Here is a 20,597-nt window from a genome sequence, read left to right as displayed (position 1 = left end):
TAAACGTCATTTTTGTATCAAAAGTCATGCATTATTTGCAGCAAAAATTTTCACACTGCCAATAAATACGCTAGTACAATGTCTGATGAAAAGTGGGTATTTAATTATTTATTTTAGCTTTTGGGTATATTCAGAAACGCATTATAATGCGCAACGTACTTTTGCAGTGTTGGCAATGCGTTCAGAAATGCAAATATGGCAGTACTGCAAATGCATCGCGTTCCAAAACGCCATTTTTGTATCAAACGTCACGCATTATTTGCAGGAAAAATTTTAATACTGCCGCTGATTACGCTAATATGATGTCTGATGAAAAGTGAGTATAAAACTAATTTTTTTAGCTTTTAATGCAAAGATATATTAAATATACGTTATTAAAACAATATTTTATTACATTTTTCTTGATTTTAGCGATTATCTAAGTACATCGGAAGTAAAGTTGCTTCTCAGAGTCCGACTGAGCATGGAAAGTGAATTTGCTTCAGGGAGGAGGAAAGAGTGTTTTGTGGAATACGGTGGCGGAAGAAAGAAAAAAAAGTGAAAAAAGATTTGAAAATAGACGGGCAAATCGCGCAGCGAAAATTTTCTAATTGTTTCAAAAAAAGATTTTTTTTTTTTTGAAAATTGGAAAAGTAATGAATTACAATCACAATAAAACAGCATTAGCGACTAGGAAAAAAAGATTTATTTTTGGGAATTTTTCGTTTTAATGAACATCTTACTATATGTAATCTTCTTTTTAGCTTTACATGTCTTTTTTTTCTTTAATTTAGCAAAAAACTATCACTTTTTACTTCAAATATATCGTCAACAACTAAACTCAATAATACTTCTATTTTAGTGTAAAACGCGTTCATAAATGCAAAAAATCTTTTTGCAAATCGTTAACAAATTTATCAATTGCATCACTTGTCACATTGGCAGTGTTGCCTGCGCTGCAATTACTGCGCATTTATAATGCGTTTCTGAATATACCCTTTAATACAAAAATTGTTGAAAAATACGATATTTAAACTTTATTTTATTATACTTTTCTTGGTTTTAGTGATTACTTTAGTACATCGGAGATAAAATTACTGCTCAGAGTCCGACTGAGCATGGAGAACGAGTTCACGTCGGGAAGGAGGAAAAAGAGCGTGCTCTGGGCTAAGGTCGTAGATGAAGTAAAAAAAGTTAATAAAGATTTAAAAATAGATAGAAACATCGCCCAGCGAAAATTTGCTAATTTACTCATCACATATAAGCGAATAAAAAAAAGAGACAATACATCCGGTAGAGAATCAACATCATGGCTTCACTACGAAGACTTTGATGAGGTGTATGGTACCAGGCACTCAATCAATGTGCCCACTCAAAATTTACAAAGCTCAGTTGAGCTGCCGATGTCGATATTAACGGAACCTAATGGTGTTGAGCCATCAAATTCTCCACAAACTTCAAGTCGTACAACCGCACAGTCTCGAAAAACTGCAAATAGCGAAATTATGAATTTTTTAGAAGATGAGGCGATAAAAGAACAGGCTCGTCACGATGAAGTCTTGGCTGTGGAGAGAGAAACACTTGCTTTGGAGAAAGAAAGAATAAAAGCGCTTTTAGACTTAAAATCAATTTTTTGATATTAAACTTTTGACAAGATATGTCCTTCTCTTAAGCTTTGCACGGTTTTTTTTCTTACATTTAATAAAAGACTATCGGTTTTTTCCTCACATACATCGTCCATGACCAAACTTAGTAACAATTCCATTTTACTGCACAGCGCGTTCATAAATGCAACAAATCTATTTGCAATTTTTCAACAAATCTATCAGTTGCATGAATTGTCACATTGACAGTGCTGCCAGCGCTGCAAGTACCGCGCATTATAATGCGTTTCTGAACATAGCCTATGCTGCACACTTATGGTCACCTGGCACCAGTGAACCGCAGTGGACAAAGCTCCAGACATGTCAAAATACATTAATCAGGAGAGCTGTGGGACGCCTTCCAATATCCCCCCCTTGCTCAGCAATTTCTGCTAGGGTGATACCTTCGGTAACACACACTGACGAGATCCAGGACAAACCACAACAACAACTACTGGACCGGGCAGTATACAGGCAGACAACGACATTCATCGGGAGAGCCTTACCATCTTCCGAAACTCCCGATCTCCGAATGCTATTAACAGAGTGCAACCATCACCTATTATAGACAAAGAATTTTGCTGCCTCGCGAGACCCGCGTAACGTTGGCCCAATTACGTTCTGGATATTGTAGTAGGCTAAATCGACCCCGACCTACTCATATATGTCCAGCATGTGAAGGTGCACCGCATAACACTAACCACTTTTTCATTGCACAATAGATCAACTCTGGTCGCAGTGCGTAATGGCCTTCTAATAACCACTTTTTCATATGCCCCACCAAACCTACTCATTTAACACCCCTCTCCTTCTGGACCCAACCTGTCGAAACAGCACGTTTCCTGGGTCTACCGCTAGATGAGTTAGACTAAGACGATCGGTGACTACACCACACTGGCAGGATTCCGTCAACTGCTACAACAACAAAAATTAAACAGGGTAAATCATAATCATAAGCTGGCGAAATGGGTACAACACACGAAGACCTACAGCTTCACATCTGGTGTGAGTAAGCTCTGACCCCCCGTAAGGTATCTACCTAACTCGACTAAACACAATGCCAGAGAATATGTTCGAACTGTGATATCATAATTGTCGCAATGTTACTTTTTATGATATATCACGTCCTTTCACAAAACTCCTACAGAAATGCCAACGTCACGAATAGAAAACAGGAAATTTTTCTTTAATATTTTGAAGTTTAATATTATTTAATTATAGCTTTTAGTGCAAAATTAGGTTCAAATTAAATGAAATCACTTGTCCTTATTTAAAAAAATAATCTTAGGAGGAAAATTCAAAGATAGAGGCGTATTCTTTTCTCAATACGCGTTGTGCAATTTATTAGATTTGGGAAAGATTTAGGAACTTTGTTTTTCTTCAAAATGAATTCCGCGTATGAAAAGCGATTTCAAGCAGCACCCTAAATGCCCAAAAATACCGCGAGCATCTGCGAAATGAAAGAAGAAACCGCTGCTCTCATAATCACACATTAAAAAGACTTGCATGGGCTAGGAAAATTGAGAACGGAATTTGGCAACGTACTACTCATGGATAAATCTTGCTTTTGGGTGACGCTGTGTCGTCAGAGCGTCTTGTGCATAAAAACGCAAAAAACTGCATTTGACTGTTTTATATTAATTCGTGCTTTCACAATTTAACACGCGTCACTTCGTTTTCATTAATTTGTTTAGTTTAAATCTCACAAATCCCAATATTACCAAGCCATTCACTGAATTTTCACAAACGTGTAATTTCTCCTCCTTTTGTTTGTTTTGTATTGGAAAGGGACTTGAAGTCAGACTTGTCAAAATCGCGAAAAATAAAGTAACTGCTTTGGGAAGAGGCCACCTATAATACTCAAATGGCCTTGGTTGTGGCTGCGTTAGTTTTTTTTTTGTATATCACCAACGTAATCTCAGTTTTGTCATAATCAAACCTTTCAACATCCCAAGAACGATAGAGAAGATTGCGCCTTCCTAGTTCGCCGTGTCGTAAGAGTCCAAAAATAAACGTTTCCGCGACAGTCGGTTCTACGTTACCGAAACGACCCGGACTTATATCCGGCCAAGGACTGTCATTTCAGCAGCATTCCCCGAATGAAAGTATGAAAGTGTGGGGAATGTTTATGCTGCTACAACAACAACAAAAGTCCATAAATAAATAAACCAAAGGAAGGGGAATTACTTGTTTGTGAAGAAGAGTTGGCGAAAGCGATAGACACAGCCAAACCCAGAAATTATACGCACACATACACACTTTCTAGCCACAGCGTCTTCCGCATACTCGTAAAAACGCAAACAAATTGCATTTGGAGGCTTTATATTAACTTGTGCTTTCACAATTTAACACACGGCACTTCGTTTGTATTTGTTTATTTAGTTTTAATCTCACAAATCACAATAGTACCAAGCCATTTACTGAATTTTCACAAACATGCAATTTCTCCTAATTTTGTTTGTTTTGTATTGCGTACTGTCGTTCGTCAGTTTGTGCAGCCTTCTGGTAGCACGATGCTTGGATCTGTCAGCCGGAGGATGCAGTATAAAAAGCCGACGAAGTACAACCGTTGAAGGTGATGGCCACCTTGTCGTCGTCGAGTTCGACAGGGACCTTACGGTGGGTCAGAGCTTACTCACACTAGATGTGAAGCTGCAGGTCTTCAGATGCTCTTCCCATTTGTTCCGCTTATGTCCGTTTACCAGTTGCCGAATCTCGGAATTAAGATCCCTTATCCGAGGATCCCCGGGATCGGCCTGGCGTAGGAGATCACGCTCGTTCGCCAGAACAGCTGGGAAATTGGGACATATATCCCGGATCCTTCTAGCGGGTATGAACACACACACAGCTGCACAGTGGCTGTGATCACCTTGCGGAATGCGCGTTCGCCTGCGCGCACATCGATGGGAATGGGGAGAGCGGCGAAGATGTCTTCGATAAATTCCGCGAATCTTGGTCCAATCAGCTTTGTTTAAGTTGTTTATGACCGGTGGTCCGCGGAAACAAAGTCGGTTTCTCGATCGAGATGATAATGGGCAAGTGGTCTGATGCAAGTGATAGCATAGGTCGCCAGGTTATGCTATTTATCAGACCACCGCTAGCAATTGTGTCGTCGTTTACAGTGCTGAATGTCGAATCGTCTATCTGCTCTGCCAATAGCTGTCCACTACGATCATTTGGCAGGCTTAAATGCCAAAGATCGTGATGCGCATTAAAGTCACCTACTTCCAATCGTAGTTCGGGCGGTGAGAGACGCGTGGTATAGTCTTCGTTGGTCCTGCTGTGTGTTCTGCAAAAGTTGTTGTGGCCTGATGTTGAGGGGTGGCCGCGCCACAGGGGGTGGCTGTGGGTGCAGAGCTCTGCAGCAGGGGGCAACGTAGTCGCGTGTCCCCTCACGGGTTGTGCGCAGGCCAGAGCACTTCCGAAAATGGCACCAGCCATTGCAAGAATTGCACTGGACTGTTGTCAGGTTGCGAAGATCTATGGTCTGACACACGGAACAGAATGCGCGAGGGGCCAAGAGCTGCTGAGTAATCGCTTCAAGTACCTCCTCCTCCGTGTTCAGGTCAGTGATAAGACCCTTACATTGGATTGTGATTGTATGCGTCTTCAGGTTCACCGATGCTACACCGTCCAGCGCTTTTTCAATAGCCATTTGGTAACTACTGGCCTCAACATCCTTGCTCCTTTTAAATTCTATAAGGAGGCCTCCTTTTTTTGTAGGTCGCATTGTCTTAACTTTTTCGCTAAGGTCCTTTAGTTCTTCGCTGTGCTTTACAGCTCGCAACATATCCGCATATGATGTACCGTCCGTCTCTTTCTCGATAATAATGGCGTCCGACATTGGCCTGATGGTACCTTTTCTGATTTTCAGCGATTTCTTTTTCTTCTCTACCTTTATCCACTCTTCCCTCTGCAAGGGTTGAGTTACAGTTTGTGGCCGAGAGGAATCAGTGTCGCTTTTCCTCTTTTTAGCAACTGGAGACTTTGTTGCAATCTAGGCTGCAGCTCTTGGGCTTTCTTTGGCTCGGGTTCTCTTAGCCGACTGATGAGTGTTTTCCCCTGCCCAATTTGAACCTGTTTAGGGGTGGACAATTTTCTTATGCACCGTTCCATTGAATCCGTTTCAATGAGAACGTCTGTGTGAGCTCTTTTGACAACACTGCACATTCTTCTTATGTCACCGTGAACACTACGGCGTGATTCTACGTATTGGATAAGTCCATCAATTTCTCTTCCAAGTATGTCAATCAATTCAAATTGTCTGCTTTGTTTTGAATCAGTACTGCAGGAAGTCGCATTTTTTTGCGACTTAGAAGCGTCAGTGACTTTTTTGATGTGATGGGTCGTCGGCGTCCCGGCCATGCCATCTCGGCCTTTCATCTCCAGCGTTGATACACCTGTTCGCCGCTGAGTAGTCGTTGCTGGCAAGCTGCTCTCCGTTGTATTGCCTGTTGTTGCTGCTGCCTGCGGAGGAGTCCTTGCAATCACGGAGCTCCTCCTGAAAGCCTCCATAGCTTCTTCTGTTACCATCTTGGTAGTGCTGTTTACATCGTTGTTTTTGTTTTTATTTATGTTTGTGTTGTCCATGCTGTATGGGCCCCAACTCACAGCCGCTATCTCAGCGCGTGTACGCAGTTACCGTAAGTTCCATGGTTATCTTTGTAAACAGCGAGGCCATGCGAGGGTTGACTCTGGCCCTTATGGGGTCCAGTGTTCAGTGCCAGACTTCCAACTGCAATTAATGGGGAGTAATCTCAGCCCAACCTATGTGGTCATTTAAGACTATGCGCTTTGTGAGACCTGCCAGGTTTTAACGGGGCGGAAGAGGCCATGAACCCTTCTAAAAGCCATTTTTACAAAATTCCACTCCGCATACTCAGGCTCATAGCCCCAGCTTTTTCGCAATACACGATTGGTACAGCCGCTCCTTACATGGAGAACAGACGCTGACCAGAGAGCCGCTCAATCTGAGGCAGACGCTTCTGGGTTTTGGTTTTTTTTGGATAAGTAGGTTGCTAGCCCTCCTACCCTAGCTTGGTGATAGTTGAACTATTCGCACCTCCAAGCAGGTGTTTTTCTGTTTTGGTCCGCGAGTGGTATTTTATTACCCACTTACCCTGCATGATGCCGAGCCTTCCCCGATCCGCCACCTGGGGACGCGTCCGATGGGAGACAGATAGACAACTCCACACGGATCAACGCCAGCCCTGAAGAGAAGTATTTGGAGCAAACCTGCTGCAAGGGACAGGGTACGGTACACTAGACTGGGGCGGCAGCTCTTGGTCGGGAAAAACCCGAGTCATTCCGGTAACGTACAACCGGCTGCCATGGGAATGACAGCTTAGAGTCGGAAATAACGTCTAAGTTTTTAATTTCTTCATTGGATTGTAGAGATGAGCCAGCAATACCAGTATGCAAAGTATTGGTTGATTTAGCAAATTTTACGTGAAAGCATTTGCTTATATATAGTGATAATCGTTTTAAATAGCACCAGTTCTGGATATTGTGTAAATCGGATTGCAACTTTTCAGAGTCACAAGCCCTGTTAATCACCGCAAATATTTTAAGATCATCAGCATAACCTCGTATATAATAGCTGTACGAATGTATGTACATATGTGTACACAGTTTCAATGAAGTAAAATTGGTTTCTAATAAATGGGCATTTGTACCCATATTTATATTATCCCACATGTTCGATTTGTGCGTTAAACATTAAGATGAAAAAAATATACTTAACAAAGGTACGGAACGCACAAAACGAAGTATAAAAATGAAACATCATTTAAGATCCGTGTAATAAAAAATTTGATATGGTTTTTATAATAAAATATAATATGTAGTAGATACAACTACAGAAGTTATCAATCTTAAAGATACTATATCTATCATAAAACATCTATACATTTCATTTTAATTCAAAATTTGAAAGTGTTTGTATAAATTTTTTGGAATTTTGGTCGACATAGTCCTTTACTGAAATTACTCATTTACAAATAAAAAAGTATATCATATTGAATTCATTCGGATGGTTTTAAGGTGAGTCACACAATTGTTTAAAACAAACCATTTATAAGCAGCTAGATTTTCTTGTTGTTTGTTTTGCTTATAAAACACTTAGTTCTAAATATATGTATATATATAACAGCTAATCAAATAATAGAATAAACAAAAGTTATCTATGTATAATTCAAAAACATTGAGCGTTCACATGCCTCGTCGAACTGCTCTTCTTGCCGCCGATCCTCCTCAGGCTTGTGCACTAATTCGTACATTTCATCTGCGAAATCATGTTCAGTTACATTTTCAGAGTTCTCGTCTCCATTATTTGAATCTAAGACGGGCTCTCCTATGATCTTTCGAATATCATTGGGCAAATCTTCTGCCGCTTTTATTTGTAGATAAATTGCTTCCGCGATTTCTAATGTACGTTTAACGTCGATGCACCCCGACAATTCGTTGATGTGTTTTAAAATCTCTGTAAACTCGTATTTGTTTTCGATTATAAGATCTGTTTGTTGGTCTAATATGGAGACTGATATAAACAAATGAAAATTTGGACAAGGCAACCGAGTCCAAAGGCACTCCCAAAGCTTGAGTACATCGTTGTTGGAGAATTCACGTTTATACCAAACAAGTAACCAGCGGAAGCAGAAAAACATATTATCTGAATCATGTGCGACCATATATTTAAATAGACGCGGATTCGAAAATTCGACTAAACGACGCAGTTGACGAAATTGAGTTTTCATACCTGCCTGGTCAATGTCAAAATTGGCGAATACCATATCCATAAAGCCAACAAAGCACCAAAAGGCATCCACCTCATTGCCCTGGAAGATTGAAATGATATATAATCACTATAAGGAGTTAAAAACATTTGATTTGTACCTGGATGGAAAGTATTGGTGCTAGCAGATCAGACATGCCCTGTACATAGCCCAAATCGAAGTTATACATTACGTAGGTCATGAGTATGCCTTGTAGTACCATCAAATTTGGATTATCTTCGCCAGCAAAAAACTCTAGCGTACGATCAGTGCGTTTCACATCTTTTTCGATTTGACATTTGCGATCACGAAAACCACTAAAGTTTTCTTCTTGTGTGGCTGTCATTGATAACCATTGTGCTTTCATTTTATAATATTCCTTATACTTTTGTTTGTGGTGTTGAATGCGTTCAATTTCAGAATCATTCCATCGGTAATAGTTCAGAAGGTACTTCCAAACATCAGCGCGTATATTGTAGTGAATGCCTCCGTGGAAAATAATTTCTCGAATGCGGGCGGCATCGGATATACGACCATCTGCTGACTGAAACTCCAACCACTGCGCCTCATTTAGCGGCTTGCCTGTAAGAGATACAAAAATCTACTTTAAACTTAAACGTATTTGTATTTCTACAAAAACGAATTACCCCTCTCTATAAATGGTCGTTCAGGCAACGTGTTTACAATCTTCTCATCCTCTTCTTTCACATTTTCAGGTTCGCCTTCAACTGGTGATTGATCCTCACTACTGCTGTGGCTGTAATTTCCGGCATTTCGATTCGTTTCATGTTGATGACGCATCGCATAATTTCTTGGTGTACTACCCTTGACACCGGATGCCAAGTCCGGTAAGTTTACAAGAAGCCCGGACCACGTATTTCTCACCCAACCTTTTTCCTTTTTTAATTCCGCATTTTTCATGTCATCAATGTTTAGCTCGGCGAATGTGCGTTTCAGCTTTTGTGTTTCCGTGTTAAGCACAGTATATTCGGCACACCCATCTTGGGTAAACGAGTGCTCAATAATGTGCAGATCACACATGGACTGAACAAACTGATCGGCATTGCCGTGTTGAAAGAAGAATTCACTATGGACACTATCGTCGCATTTATGTATGAAGCATATAACTTGTCCGCGATGTTTGACTAAAATACAACTCAGTTCATCGAATTGAGTACGTATTATACGTGGTTTATTAGCTGCCACAGTTTCTGGCGAGGGCTTAATGTCGAATGCTTTACATTCAGAAATAGTGCGCGAACGTCGTGGTATTGTGTCCACAACTGCCCAATCCTGGCTATCGTCAGCAATAGGTATATTATCGTTAGGTCGCCACTCAATAAACAGCCGACGTGGAGAGTCATAACCGATTATTGTTAATGAACCGCTAGTATTCAGGTCGGCTATATGCTCCACATTTGCCTTTCGGAGCAGAACCCCATCATGAGTACACATTATCTAGAAAAGTAATACCGATAGATGTTAATAAGGGTAAATTGAATACATTTAAATGCAGTTCACGAAACGGGGATTTCTTTGTTACTGCTATGAAACAGTTAGGTCAATGAGAATATTGGCAATTTTTTCACAATCTCCAAATATTTTCAAGTCACGCAAACAGATATAATAAATATCTACATAGAATTGCAGTGCGATATGATTAAAAACATAATATATAAATTATTATCTCAAATGCCCATTTTTCTTCAAATTAACATCGAACTCACTGTGCCATTTGTGAATTGTGTCGCCGTTGGTGAACCATCTGTTCCAGGGTGTACACTTTGGCTGTTTTCATAATGTACAGAGTTTATCATTTTACAAGTTAAAGACTTGTGCAAAAATTCACGATTATGCTGTAATTTTTACAAACTTTACACCTTTCAATCCAAATTGCTCGTATTATTATCAAATTTACGTCTGCCTTCCTCACCGACTTGACTTTTCTTAAACTTCGTAAAATTAAGCAGCTGTTCTAGCTGACAGATTTAAAGGCACAGCATGACGTAGATATTTGAGGAGCAGTGTACGTTGAAGAAGACTAGAGGTATTCAAAAATAAGGTACTGCACTAATAATAATAGAAATTGTTATATATATTTAATTGGTGTGTACATTCTTTGATAGTTGTTTGGCCAAGTTCTTCATCCTCTTGATGTGGTTCCCCAAATGGAGGTACTTACTGTTTTATGTCGCCTCCAAATGGTACATGGTTTTTAATGGGTTAAGGAGCTTGTTCATGGCATACACTCTTACTTGGAAGCTTGCCATTATCAGCCGACGGTCGACCGCTATTAGAAAAAACCTTTTCTATCTTTTGGTGCTTTGTGCTCACTACCAAATGGATGTCACGCACCAATGCATTCTTTTCGGAGAAGAATTATTGATAGATAGGCAGATAAGTGCATTTTAATATGACGTTGTTGCAATAGTCTTGAGAATCAGAGAACCGAATTAAAAGTTATACTGTGACTAAAAACTGCATCAATTGTTGTTTGTGATGAATACTACTTTACCGCTGACTACAAACCTCTCTCTCATTTTTTTGATATTGGCATTAAGAATGTGATCGGAACTTCTATTTTCTGACATTTGGCAGCCTTATAGAAACAATGTTGCTTATTAAGGTTTTTGGTAACCGTATTACTTTTAGATTTATTTTTGTTCATATTTTTATTTTCATTTGCAGGCATCCAAATGGCCCGATGATGCCGCCAGACCAAAAACCCCACCAAACAGTGACTCGTTGTGGATGCATTTGCTTCTCTACAGTAACGTGTGGATTTTCTGAGCCCCAAATCCGACAATTTTGCCTATTGACGTAGCCACCGATGTGAAAATCAGAAAAGAAGAAGAAGACTCACCACTTTGGAAATAGTTTTTCAATATTTCCCAATTTTGTTCAAGCATATAGCGTCCCATTTCGTAAATGCCAAACCTTTAAGTAAATTATGAATACATTTGACATGTCATTTGTGTTACCATTCTCAAGAAAATAGGTCGTTCAAAAAGCAGACGCTATATGGCCCACCCGTATAAGAGGTTACGAAAACAAAATTTCAATTTATAAGAGGTTTAATATTCTATGAGTTGTGAAAAACACTACGAATTAACGAGGGGACCAAAATGTATGGAACTTTTACAAATTATGTAACGAATTTTTTTCAAGGAGATAGATTTTTTTTGATTTATCGCGATTTTCAATTTAGCGGGTTACAAATGATCGATACTAGACTGTATATCCACTTGTTGTTTTTGTTGTAGTAGCATAAACATTCCCCATACTTCTATGAGGAATGCTGCTGAAGTGACAGTCCTTGGCCGGATATAAATCCGGGTCGTTCCGGTAACATAGAACCGACTGTCGTGGGAACGTATATCCATTTGTATTAATTTGCCCTTATCATTATATTAATGGCTGCATAACTTTGAATTGTGGTGTATTGACTAATTCTAAATAAATGATTTTTCTCTACTAATACTAAAACAAATAAAATAGGCAAAAAGTATGCGGTGGCGCATTGTTTTTGTTGTAACAACATAAACATTCCTGCATAAGCAGTCCTTGGCTTGACTGTTCATTCCGGTAACATTGGTCCGACTGTCGTGTCAAGTTGTTGTTGATGTAGCAGCATAAACATTCCCCGTACTTACATGCTGGAGTGATAGTCCTTGGCCGGATATAAATTCGGGTCTTTTCGGTAACGTAGAACCGACTGTCGTGTCGTGTCAAGTCGTCTGTACTGCTCTTCTTTCGCCGTCTTCAAATCGCAGCATATCCTATATATCAACTTTCACCTGAAATACTCGCACTAGATCCAAGTGCATGTTCTTTTGCATTTTCACTTGTAATCATTTATTAACGCTTTGACATTCTTAAACAAATGAAATATTAATAATGATAATAATAAAAAAACTACCAATGGGAACATATGAACATTCTTTTCCAGGGTTTTTTCCTAAATGTACTTAGGAAATTATTTCAAAAATGTAGAGCGGACTTTGTTTGCCCCCTATAAACCACGAAAAGTGAGGAACGAAAGTCTATTTGTAATTTTAACTATAAAAATATAAGTGTATGTGTATTAACAGTGATAAACACAAAGTAATATACAATTTTAGGGCATAGAGTATGCTATAATTTACGGCCCCATTTTAGACTTTTTGGCTGCTTTAGCCACTTTCGCTTTTAACGCCTTAACATCTATTTTCCTATTATCATTTTCAGCTGACCTTTTGCGGCTTGTGGACGGTCCGTCTTCTATAGGTGGAATAAAATCTTTGTTACGGCGCTCCTCCTGTTTCTTGGCGGATTCGGATTGCTTCGTATTGCGCTCCTGTTGTTTTCGTGCTTGCTGCTGCTCCTTACTAAGGAAATATTCTCCTGAAGCAAGTTGCTTGTCGACTTTGCTTTCAGTCTGCGCAGGTGGGAATGGCGTGTATTCCTTCTTTGGTTTCTTCACCTTGGGTTGCTTGCGTTTGCTGATATTTTTATTTTTGAATTTCGGCAGAAACCGTGACCAATCCTCGTTAGCTAATTTTGGATCTTTCATTAGTTCACGCTTAATCATTAAAGCCTTGATATTGTAAATAGGGTGGACATTGTTCATAGTATCTAGTACAATGTCTCGGACTTGCTGCAAACCTTTGTAGGGGCCTAAAGCTGCCACCGTATTACCCTGCACCAATACATAACAATCAGTAAGAAGCTCTATTGATTTTAGCGTAGCTCCATTGGGTCCAATTAAACGTTGACGACGCTTTACGAACTTATCCTTTTTATGAACAAGATTTCCAGTTTTAATAATGTCACAGCCGATCTCATCCTGCAATACACGACGAGCCTGCTCGAAAGGAACGCTGCGGGCCATCAGCTTAATCATATCGCGTGCCTTGATAATAATATAAGGGTCCCATGTTTTACGCGTAGTTTTGACCACCATGCTACCCTCTATCAAGTCCAGTTCTGCTTTAAGATCATGCTCAGATAGAGCCTGTTTCACCAGAGGCCATACTTCCTTTAGATATTTTTCCCTATACTTTGGGAATAGTGTTGCAAATGTGCTCTCTTCTACTAAGCCGTTGGGGTTATCTTCAGGTTTAAACTGCGGAATTTTTAGGTTCCACGCATTGTCGACAGGTTCAGTGGACACTATTGTACTTTCTTTAAGCTCGTCGTCACTCATTACAACGTAATTATAAGGAAAAAATTGTTTATTTGATACTACGCACCGCACGTGTGTTTGTTTTATTTTGATGTTCATAAATCATTCACAATAACACTGTTGCTGATCTTAGGAATGAGCCAATAAGTTGGCTTCGATTATTGGTAGTGTTTTTGCACTCGATTTTTTTATCAATTGTTATAAGCTATATTGTTGACTATCGTGTCGTCAAATTTCAGAGGAGAAGGACTTATGTATATATTTTTTATTTTAAGGTTTAACCTCTTGGGCGCGTAAAATTCGAGTATATACAACAAAAGTATTCTATACCTATTACTGTATTCTATACCATATATGTTGGATACCCTATTTAAAAACTAAGCATGTGGCAACACTCAACATAACTCGGATGATTTTGACAGCGATGTGCGAGAAGAAGAACAGAAGCCGAGGCAGACGATCTTGATATACGCATTTTCTATAAATTTTAATTCTCGTGTAATGTATTTTTATTGATTAATGAAATAAGCTAATTTGTATTATCGGAATAAGAATAAACGCGTGACACGGTCACAACAATATATACTGAGGAAAAATTTTGTATAATGTAGGGGGTAGGGTGGATGTCGTAAGACAAAAGAAGATTGTAAGGGGTTGATAGAAAGGTATATCCCCATCTTAAAACTGAAAACCACACCCTCCAGCGCTTATGGTTTTGAAGTAATTTATTGTTAAATTTATGTAATTTATCGAAAAGTTTGTGTTGCCAGACACCTGAAATAAGAACGAAGTTCACATGCAGACGTCTTTCACTGAACATTGTTCGCAAATCTGCAGTTTTTGCTTTAGTTTAGAATTGAGAAACATTTTCGAGAATATAAACAGGAGCGTCGACTATATGGATTTTTAAATTAAATATTCCTTCTTCATATTGTTAATAATAATTAAAGAAACCAAATACACCGTAATATCCCACCTAAATAATTTCTATGAAGAAAAACCTCTCAAAGCAGTATAGACAGCTGATTGTAAATTTTGCAGGTAATCGCCATATGTGAACGGGTAGATTAATTTGGTGGATTTATAGGTGATTAATTCGTATGTGAACGTATTATAACGTCGGTTGTTAAGTGACAGACCGTTAAGTCCAGGCGATTGTTGCTAAAGATTCGACTGCAAATCGCCTCATGTAAACACCCTATAATTCACTTGATACAGAGTGTCACAATGAACTACAATTTAGTGTTGCACGTCTGTGTAGAACATTTGAATTGTTGTGTTTGTTGCATTGTGAATTAAGAACTTTAAGCCAAACCTTTCAACTAAACGTAAAAAATGAAAAGTAAATCAGTTAGGAATCGGACACGCAGGAGGCTTTCTAGGAGAAATGCGAAAAAGCAAATCCATACTGAGGGATTTTTGACTTCAGCTCCATCGAAAGAAATACCAAAAGTTAACAATTATACCGCCAGCAAAGCTGCAGGTGTATGGCGTGACTTGTATGAATCTTTTGTGATGAGACAATGTCAAGCCCAGATAGAGTATTGGAAGCAACGTGCAACGCATTTGGATCAAGAAAATGAAGAGCTGCGCAATCAGTTAATGGCAACCAAGCCAGTTTATGAAACTTCGTCTGAAGAAGAGGAAGAACAGTCATACTTGGATGGTGAAGATATGAGCAGGTATGAAGAAGCAGAAATTAGTCCCGAGTACTTGGAATTTAGATCTGTGACACTTAAACATCGTGAGGAGTTACGACAAACTCGAGAAAGAGAACGCATGGAGAGTGAGGTTGATATACACTTCGGTTTACTTAATCTTGTCACCCATAAAACTTATTCTTACTATTTAGATGCTGAAAATATGAGCAACCATGAATAAGCAGAGGTTTTCCCGGAGTATTTGGAATTTAGATTTGTGACACTTAAACATCATGAGGAGTCGTGGCATACTGGCGAAATTCAACGCATGGCGAATAAGGTTGATTTTATATTCCCCTTTTTTTCTTTTCAGCCATAAAGCTTTCAGTATAATATGTGTAGGTAGATGAAAAAACTGGATCAGTTTAAATTTTTAATTTGTGTGAAAGTGTTTGATCGGAAGCAACAAAAAATTAGAGTCTGAAAGAGAGATTAGTTTCTCTTCCAACTTGAAATAATGTTTCTACTTTCATTTAATTTACTTTTACCATAATATCGTCCAAATATAACTTTGTTGTGACAATAATATAATGTTTTTTCTTTAACTCCTGTTATTGGATTCCAACTACAGCTCAGACGATGAAAATTAGCTCGAAATGAAAGGAATTTCCGTGTCTTTGATATGATAATTCAATTGATTTTAGCATTATGTGTGTTAAATCAATAAACCATCCACCACGCCCATTAGAAAGAGCAAGGTCACACCATTATAACTGTGAAAGTCCCAACCTCCTAGTGTCCCTATGGAACCCCCAGGAGAAGTTTAAAAATTAGGTTTTTTCCGACCGCATTTGCAGTTTGTACTGAAATACAGTTAAAGAGAAGAGTATATAGCAGTCGTCAACCCAGCAAGCATTTAAATTAGGTTTTATATTTCATAGCACTTATTAAAACGCGGTTTTATCGTAAAAGTTATGAGTGCCGATGGCGAAAATTTAGGTCAAAAATTGTCCGATTTTGCATTATTTCACTATTTATAAAATTTTTTTTTTTTTTGTAAAAATATTTGTTTTTGTAATATATATGTATATTTGAAATCAAAAAAGCGCCGCAGGCGAAAATTTGAACTAAAAATCGCGCGATTTTTATTCCAAATTTTCAGTATTTGTAAAAATATTTGTTTTTGTAATATATATGTATATTTGAAATGAAAAAAGCGCCGCAGGCGAAAATTTGGAATAAAAATCGCGCGATTTTGTATTTGTAAAAATATTTGTTTTTGTGGCTGAGCTTTCCTTTTCTACCACGATATATTTGCTTATAATGTCTAAGTGCGTGGACCGAATTTAAAAATTATAACACGCAAATGTAGTCACTATATCAGCCTTTTGATTTATATTACTTTTTATAAATTAAAATTAAGAATTAAAAGCAATATTTAACGTTAAAAATGCACCTTTTTTGCATAAGCTTGAAAAAATGCCCTATTACAGACGCTTATTTCACTTAAATACAAACACAGAAAAGTAACGAATTCACTTATAAACACTCTTTATTAATTGAAGATTTGATTTAAAGCTATTTTCACTAAATAATACTACAAATTCTATTAGAATTTTATTATTACAAATGTTCTTCTAAACGTTTGTAATGCCGTGCAGAATAAATGTGAGGAGCGAACTGTCAAACAAACGATGAGAGAGAGAAGAACAAAGCGAAATGAGAAAACCCAGTCAACATAAAGGGAATAACTCTTATATTATTATCGCGCGATTTTTGGTCCAAATTTTCTGTATTTGTAAAAATATTTGTTTTTGTAATATATATGTATATTTGAAAGCAAAAAAGCGCCGCAGTCGAAAATTTGGACTAAAAATCGCGCGATTTTTATACCAAATTTTCTGTATTTGTAAAAATATTTGTTTTTGTAATATATATGTATATTTGAAAGCAAAAAAGCGCCGCAGGCGAAAATTTGGACTAAAAATCGCGCGATTTTTATACCAAATTTTCTGTATTTGTAAAAATATTTGTTTTTGTAATATATATGTATATTTGAAAGCAAAAAAGCGCCGCAGGTGAAAATTTGGACTAAAAATCGCGCGATTTTTTTTCCAAATTTTCAGTGTTTGTAAAAATATTTGTTTTTGTAATATGTATGTATATTTGAAAGCAAAAAAGCGCCGCAGGCGAAAATTTGGACTAAAAATCGCGCGATTTTTATTCCAAATTTTCTGTATTTGTAAAAATATTTGTTTTTGTAATATATATGTATATTTGAAAGCAAAAAAGCGCCGCAGGTGAAAATTTGGACTAAAAATCGCGCGATTTTTTTTCCAAATTTTCAGTGTTTGTAAAAATATTTGTTTTTGTAATATGTATGTATATTTAAAATCAAAAAAGCGCCGCAGGCGAAAATTTGGACTAAAAATCGCGCGATTTTTATACCAAATTTTCTGTATTTGTAAAAATATTTGTTTTTGTAATATATATGTATATTTGAAAGAAAAAAAGCGCCGCAGGCGAAAATTTGGACTAAAAATCGCGCGATTTTTATACCAAATTTTCTGTATTTGTAAAAATATTTGTTTTTGTAATATATATGTATATTTGAAAGCAAAAAAGCGCCGCAGGCGAAAATTTGGACTAAAAATCGCGCGATTTTTATTCCAAATTTTCAGTATTTGTAAAAATATTTGTTTTTGTAATATGTATGTATATTTGAAAGCAAAAAAGCGCCGCAGGCGAAAATTTGGACCAAAAATCGCGCGATAATAATATAAGAGTTATTCCCTTTATGTTGACTGGGTTTTCTCATTTCGCTTTGTTCTTCTCTCTCTCATCGTTTGTTTGACAGTTCGCTCCTCACATTTATTCTGCACGGCATTACAAACGTTTAGAAGAACATTTGTAATAATAGAAATTTAATAGAATTTGGACTATTATTTAGTAAAAATAGCTTTAAATCGAATTTTAATGTAATAAAGAATGTTTATACAGTGGCTCACAGCTTATTTCAACCAGCACCCTGAAAAAAGTTTGTCTTCCTATAAAATCTAAACTAAAAGCGATATCAAAAAAATTTAAATGCAAGTAGTTAATATAATGTTTCAAAATAAAAAATATGAATTCATTTATTTTTTTAAATGTATTTATTACGTTTTTAGAACTTAAAAACTAAAAAATCAACCAAAAAGAATGCCACAGCTTATTTCAACCACATACTTTGGCAGCTGAGCAATGATACGTTATTTTACTTTGCAACGGTAGTTTGTTTTTCTACGCTTTAGTCGCTCTATTCTTAGAATTTTAGAATATATTTCTAATGAATTTTGAGAGTAGATCTTGCACAAAAATTCATTACGCAAAATGGGACCACGCACAACCATCGAGCAGCGAGAGCTTGTCCTCAGCCACTATAAATCTGGTCATTCCCGCAGGAAAATTGGGGAGATGGTTGGACTTAGTGATTCCACAGTCCAAAGCATCATTTACCGATTTGTTCGCGAAAATAGAACCCATGACAAGGGTAGAAGTGCTCCCAACAAAATTTTTAATTCATCAGACGAGCGCTATATTGTTCGCAAAATCAAGGCAAACCCAAGATTATCGGCTCCAAAAGTGGCCAATGAAGTTGAGGAAGAGCTGGGCAAGTCATGCCACCCAGAAACGATTCGCCGGGTGCTTCGGGAGCATGACTTCAATGGCAGAGTAGCGCGCAAGAAACCATTTATAAGTGACAAAAATAGGAAGTGTCGCCTGAAGTTTGCCCAGGACAATTTGCACAAGGACAATGCCTATTGGAATACAGTGTTATTCTGTGATGAGTCGAAATTTAATATTTTCGGATCAGATGGAGCTTCTTATGTGTGGCGTAAGCCCAATACTGAACTGCAAGCTAAAAATTTAAAGGCCACAGTAAAGCATGGCGGTGGCAGCGTTATGGTATGGGCCTGTATGTCGGCAGCCGGCGTCGGAAACCTCCAATTTATTGAAACGACTATGGATAAAACTGCTTATCTCGAGATATTGAAGGCCAATTTGCTTCAAAGCGCAGAAAAACTTGGTATTGCGGACGTCTTTAGGTTCTACCAAGATAATGACCCGAAGCATAAGGCGGGCATTGTGCAGACGTGGCTCATCTGGAACTGTCCTCATGTTGTCCATCCACCAGCCCAGTCACCAGACATGAATGTTATTGAAAATTTGTGGGCCATTTTGGATACAAACATCCGAAAAAGGAAAATTTCGAATAAATCGGACCTTAAAACGGCATTAACCGAGGAATGGGAGAAGATAACGCCACAAGTGACCCAAAAGTTGGTCGAATCGATGCCAAAAAGGCTCAAAATGGTAGTTGACCAAAAAGGTGGTCACACCAAATATTAATATTTAAAAATTTTTTCATATATTAGTTTAAATAGTGTAATTTTCTAGCTGGTTGAAATAAGCTGTGACCTTCTTTTTGGTTGATTTTTTAGTTTTTAAGTTCTGAAAATGTTATAAATACATTTAAAAAATAAATGAATTCATATTTTTTATTTTGAAACATTACATTAACTACTTGCATTTAAATTTTTTCTATATCGCTTTTAGTTTAGATTTTATAGGAAGACAAACTTTTTTCAGGGTGCTGGTTGAAATAAGCTGTGAGCCACTGTAAGTGATTTTGTTACTTTGCTGTGTTTGTATTTAAGTGAAATAAGCGTCTGTAATAGGGCATTTTTTCAAGCTTATGCAAAAAATACGTATTTTTAACGTTAAATATTGGTATTAATTCTTAATTTTAATTTATAAAATGTAATATAAATCAAAAGGCTGATATAGTGACTACATTTGCGTGTTATAATTTTTAAATTCGGTCCACTCACTTAGACATTATAAGCAAATATATCGTGGTAGAAAAGGAAAGCACAGCCTCAATAAATCTTAATCTCTTAATGAAAAATGTTACATTTAACTAAATTTTTAGGAAGATGTATTCTAAACTCACAACAACATTCCAAAGATGTCAAAGATTTAGGGACAGGAAGGCACTTGGAAAAGTGAATATGATAGTAGCTCCAGACCCGGTAAATCTACCACATTTCGGACGTTGTCAGTTCCTGGAAAATGCCCTAAACGAACAATTCGACACTAACTATCCACGACAGTCAGTTCTACGTTACCGAAACGACCCGGATTTAAATCCGGCCAAGGACTGTCACTCCAGAAGCATTCCCCGTATGTAAGTATGGGGAATGTTTATGCTGCTACAACAACACTATCTATCCCGTTTTGTTTGTTTGTTAACAGTAATAGTAGCCCCCCCAGTGTCGGGCATATCACCGGTCGTCTTCGTCTAGCTCATCTAGAGGTAGGCCCAGGAAACATGCTGTTTTGACAAGATGCGTCCAGA

The 20,597-nt window shown here is 37.7% G+C and overlaps 3 protein-coding genes across 4 annotated transcripts; 1 reads left to right on the top strand and 2 right to left on the bottom strand.

Moving 5' to 3' along the window:
* Positions 1-7,635: 7,635 nt before the first annotated feature.
* Positions 7,636-10,334, bottom strand: LOC129248232 (TBC1 domain family member 15). Its single transcript, XM_054887700.1, has 4 exons — positions 10,123-10,334; positions 9,043-9,853; positions 8,517-8,977; positions 7,636-8,458 (listed from the first exon to the last, which is right to left on the bottom strand). Exons 1-4 carry the CDS (start codon positions 10,210-10,212, stop codon positions 7,805-7,807), a joined length of 2,016 nt encoding a protein of 671 aa, XP_054743675.1. The 5' UTR covers positions 10,213-10,334; the 3' UTR covers positions 7,636-7,804.
* Positions 10,335-12,441: 2,107 nt separating this feature from the next.
* Positions 12,442-13,681, bottom strand: LOC129249103 (KRR1 small subunit processome component homolog). The gene has a single exon (XM_054888736.1). It carries the CDS (start codon positions 13,656-13,658, stop codon positions 12,537-12,539), a length of 1,122 nt encoding a protein of 373 aa, XP_054744711.1. The 5' UTR covers positions 13,659-13,681; the 3' UTR covers positions 12,442-12,536.
* Positions 13,682-14,802: 1,121 nt separating this feature from the next.
* On the top strand, positions 14,803-15,785 carry LOC129247693 (uncharacterized). Of its 2 annotated transcripts, none has more exons than XM_054886933.1 (2): positions 14,803-15,345; positions 15,412-15,785. In XM_054886933.1, the coding sequence occupies exons 1-2, from the start codon at positions 14,895-14,897 to the stop codon at positions 15,438-15,440; spliced, it is 480 nt and encodes a 159-aa protein (XP_054742908.1). In that variant the 5' UTR covers positions 14,803-14,894; the 3' UTR covers positions 15,441-15,785. The 2 variants fall into 2 exon arrangements, with proteins under 2 accessions (XP_054742908.1, XP_054742909.1); XM_054886934.1 differs by having other exon boundaries at positions 14,805-15,350.
* Positions 15,786-20,597: the final 4,812 nt, after the last annotated feature.

This window comes from Anastrepha obliqua, chromosome 5 (genome assembly GCF_027943255.1).
Source record: "Anastrepha obliqua isolate idAnaObli1 chromosome 5, idAnaObli1_1.0, whole genome shotgun sequence".
NCBI lineage: Eukaryota > Metazoa > Arthropoda > Insecta > Diptera > Tephritidae > Anastrepha > Anastrepha obliqua.
This window is presented reverse-complemented; position numbering and strand designations above follow the sequence as displayed.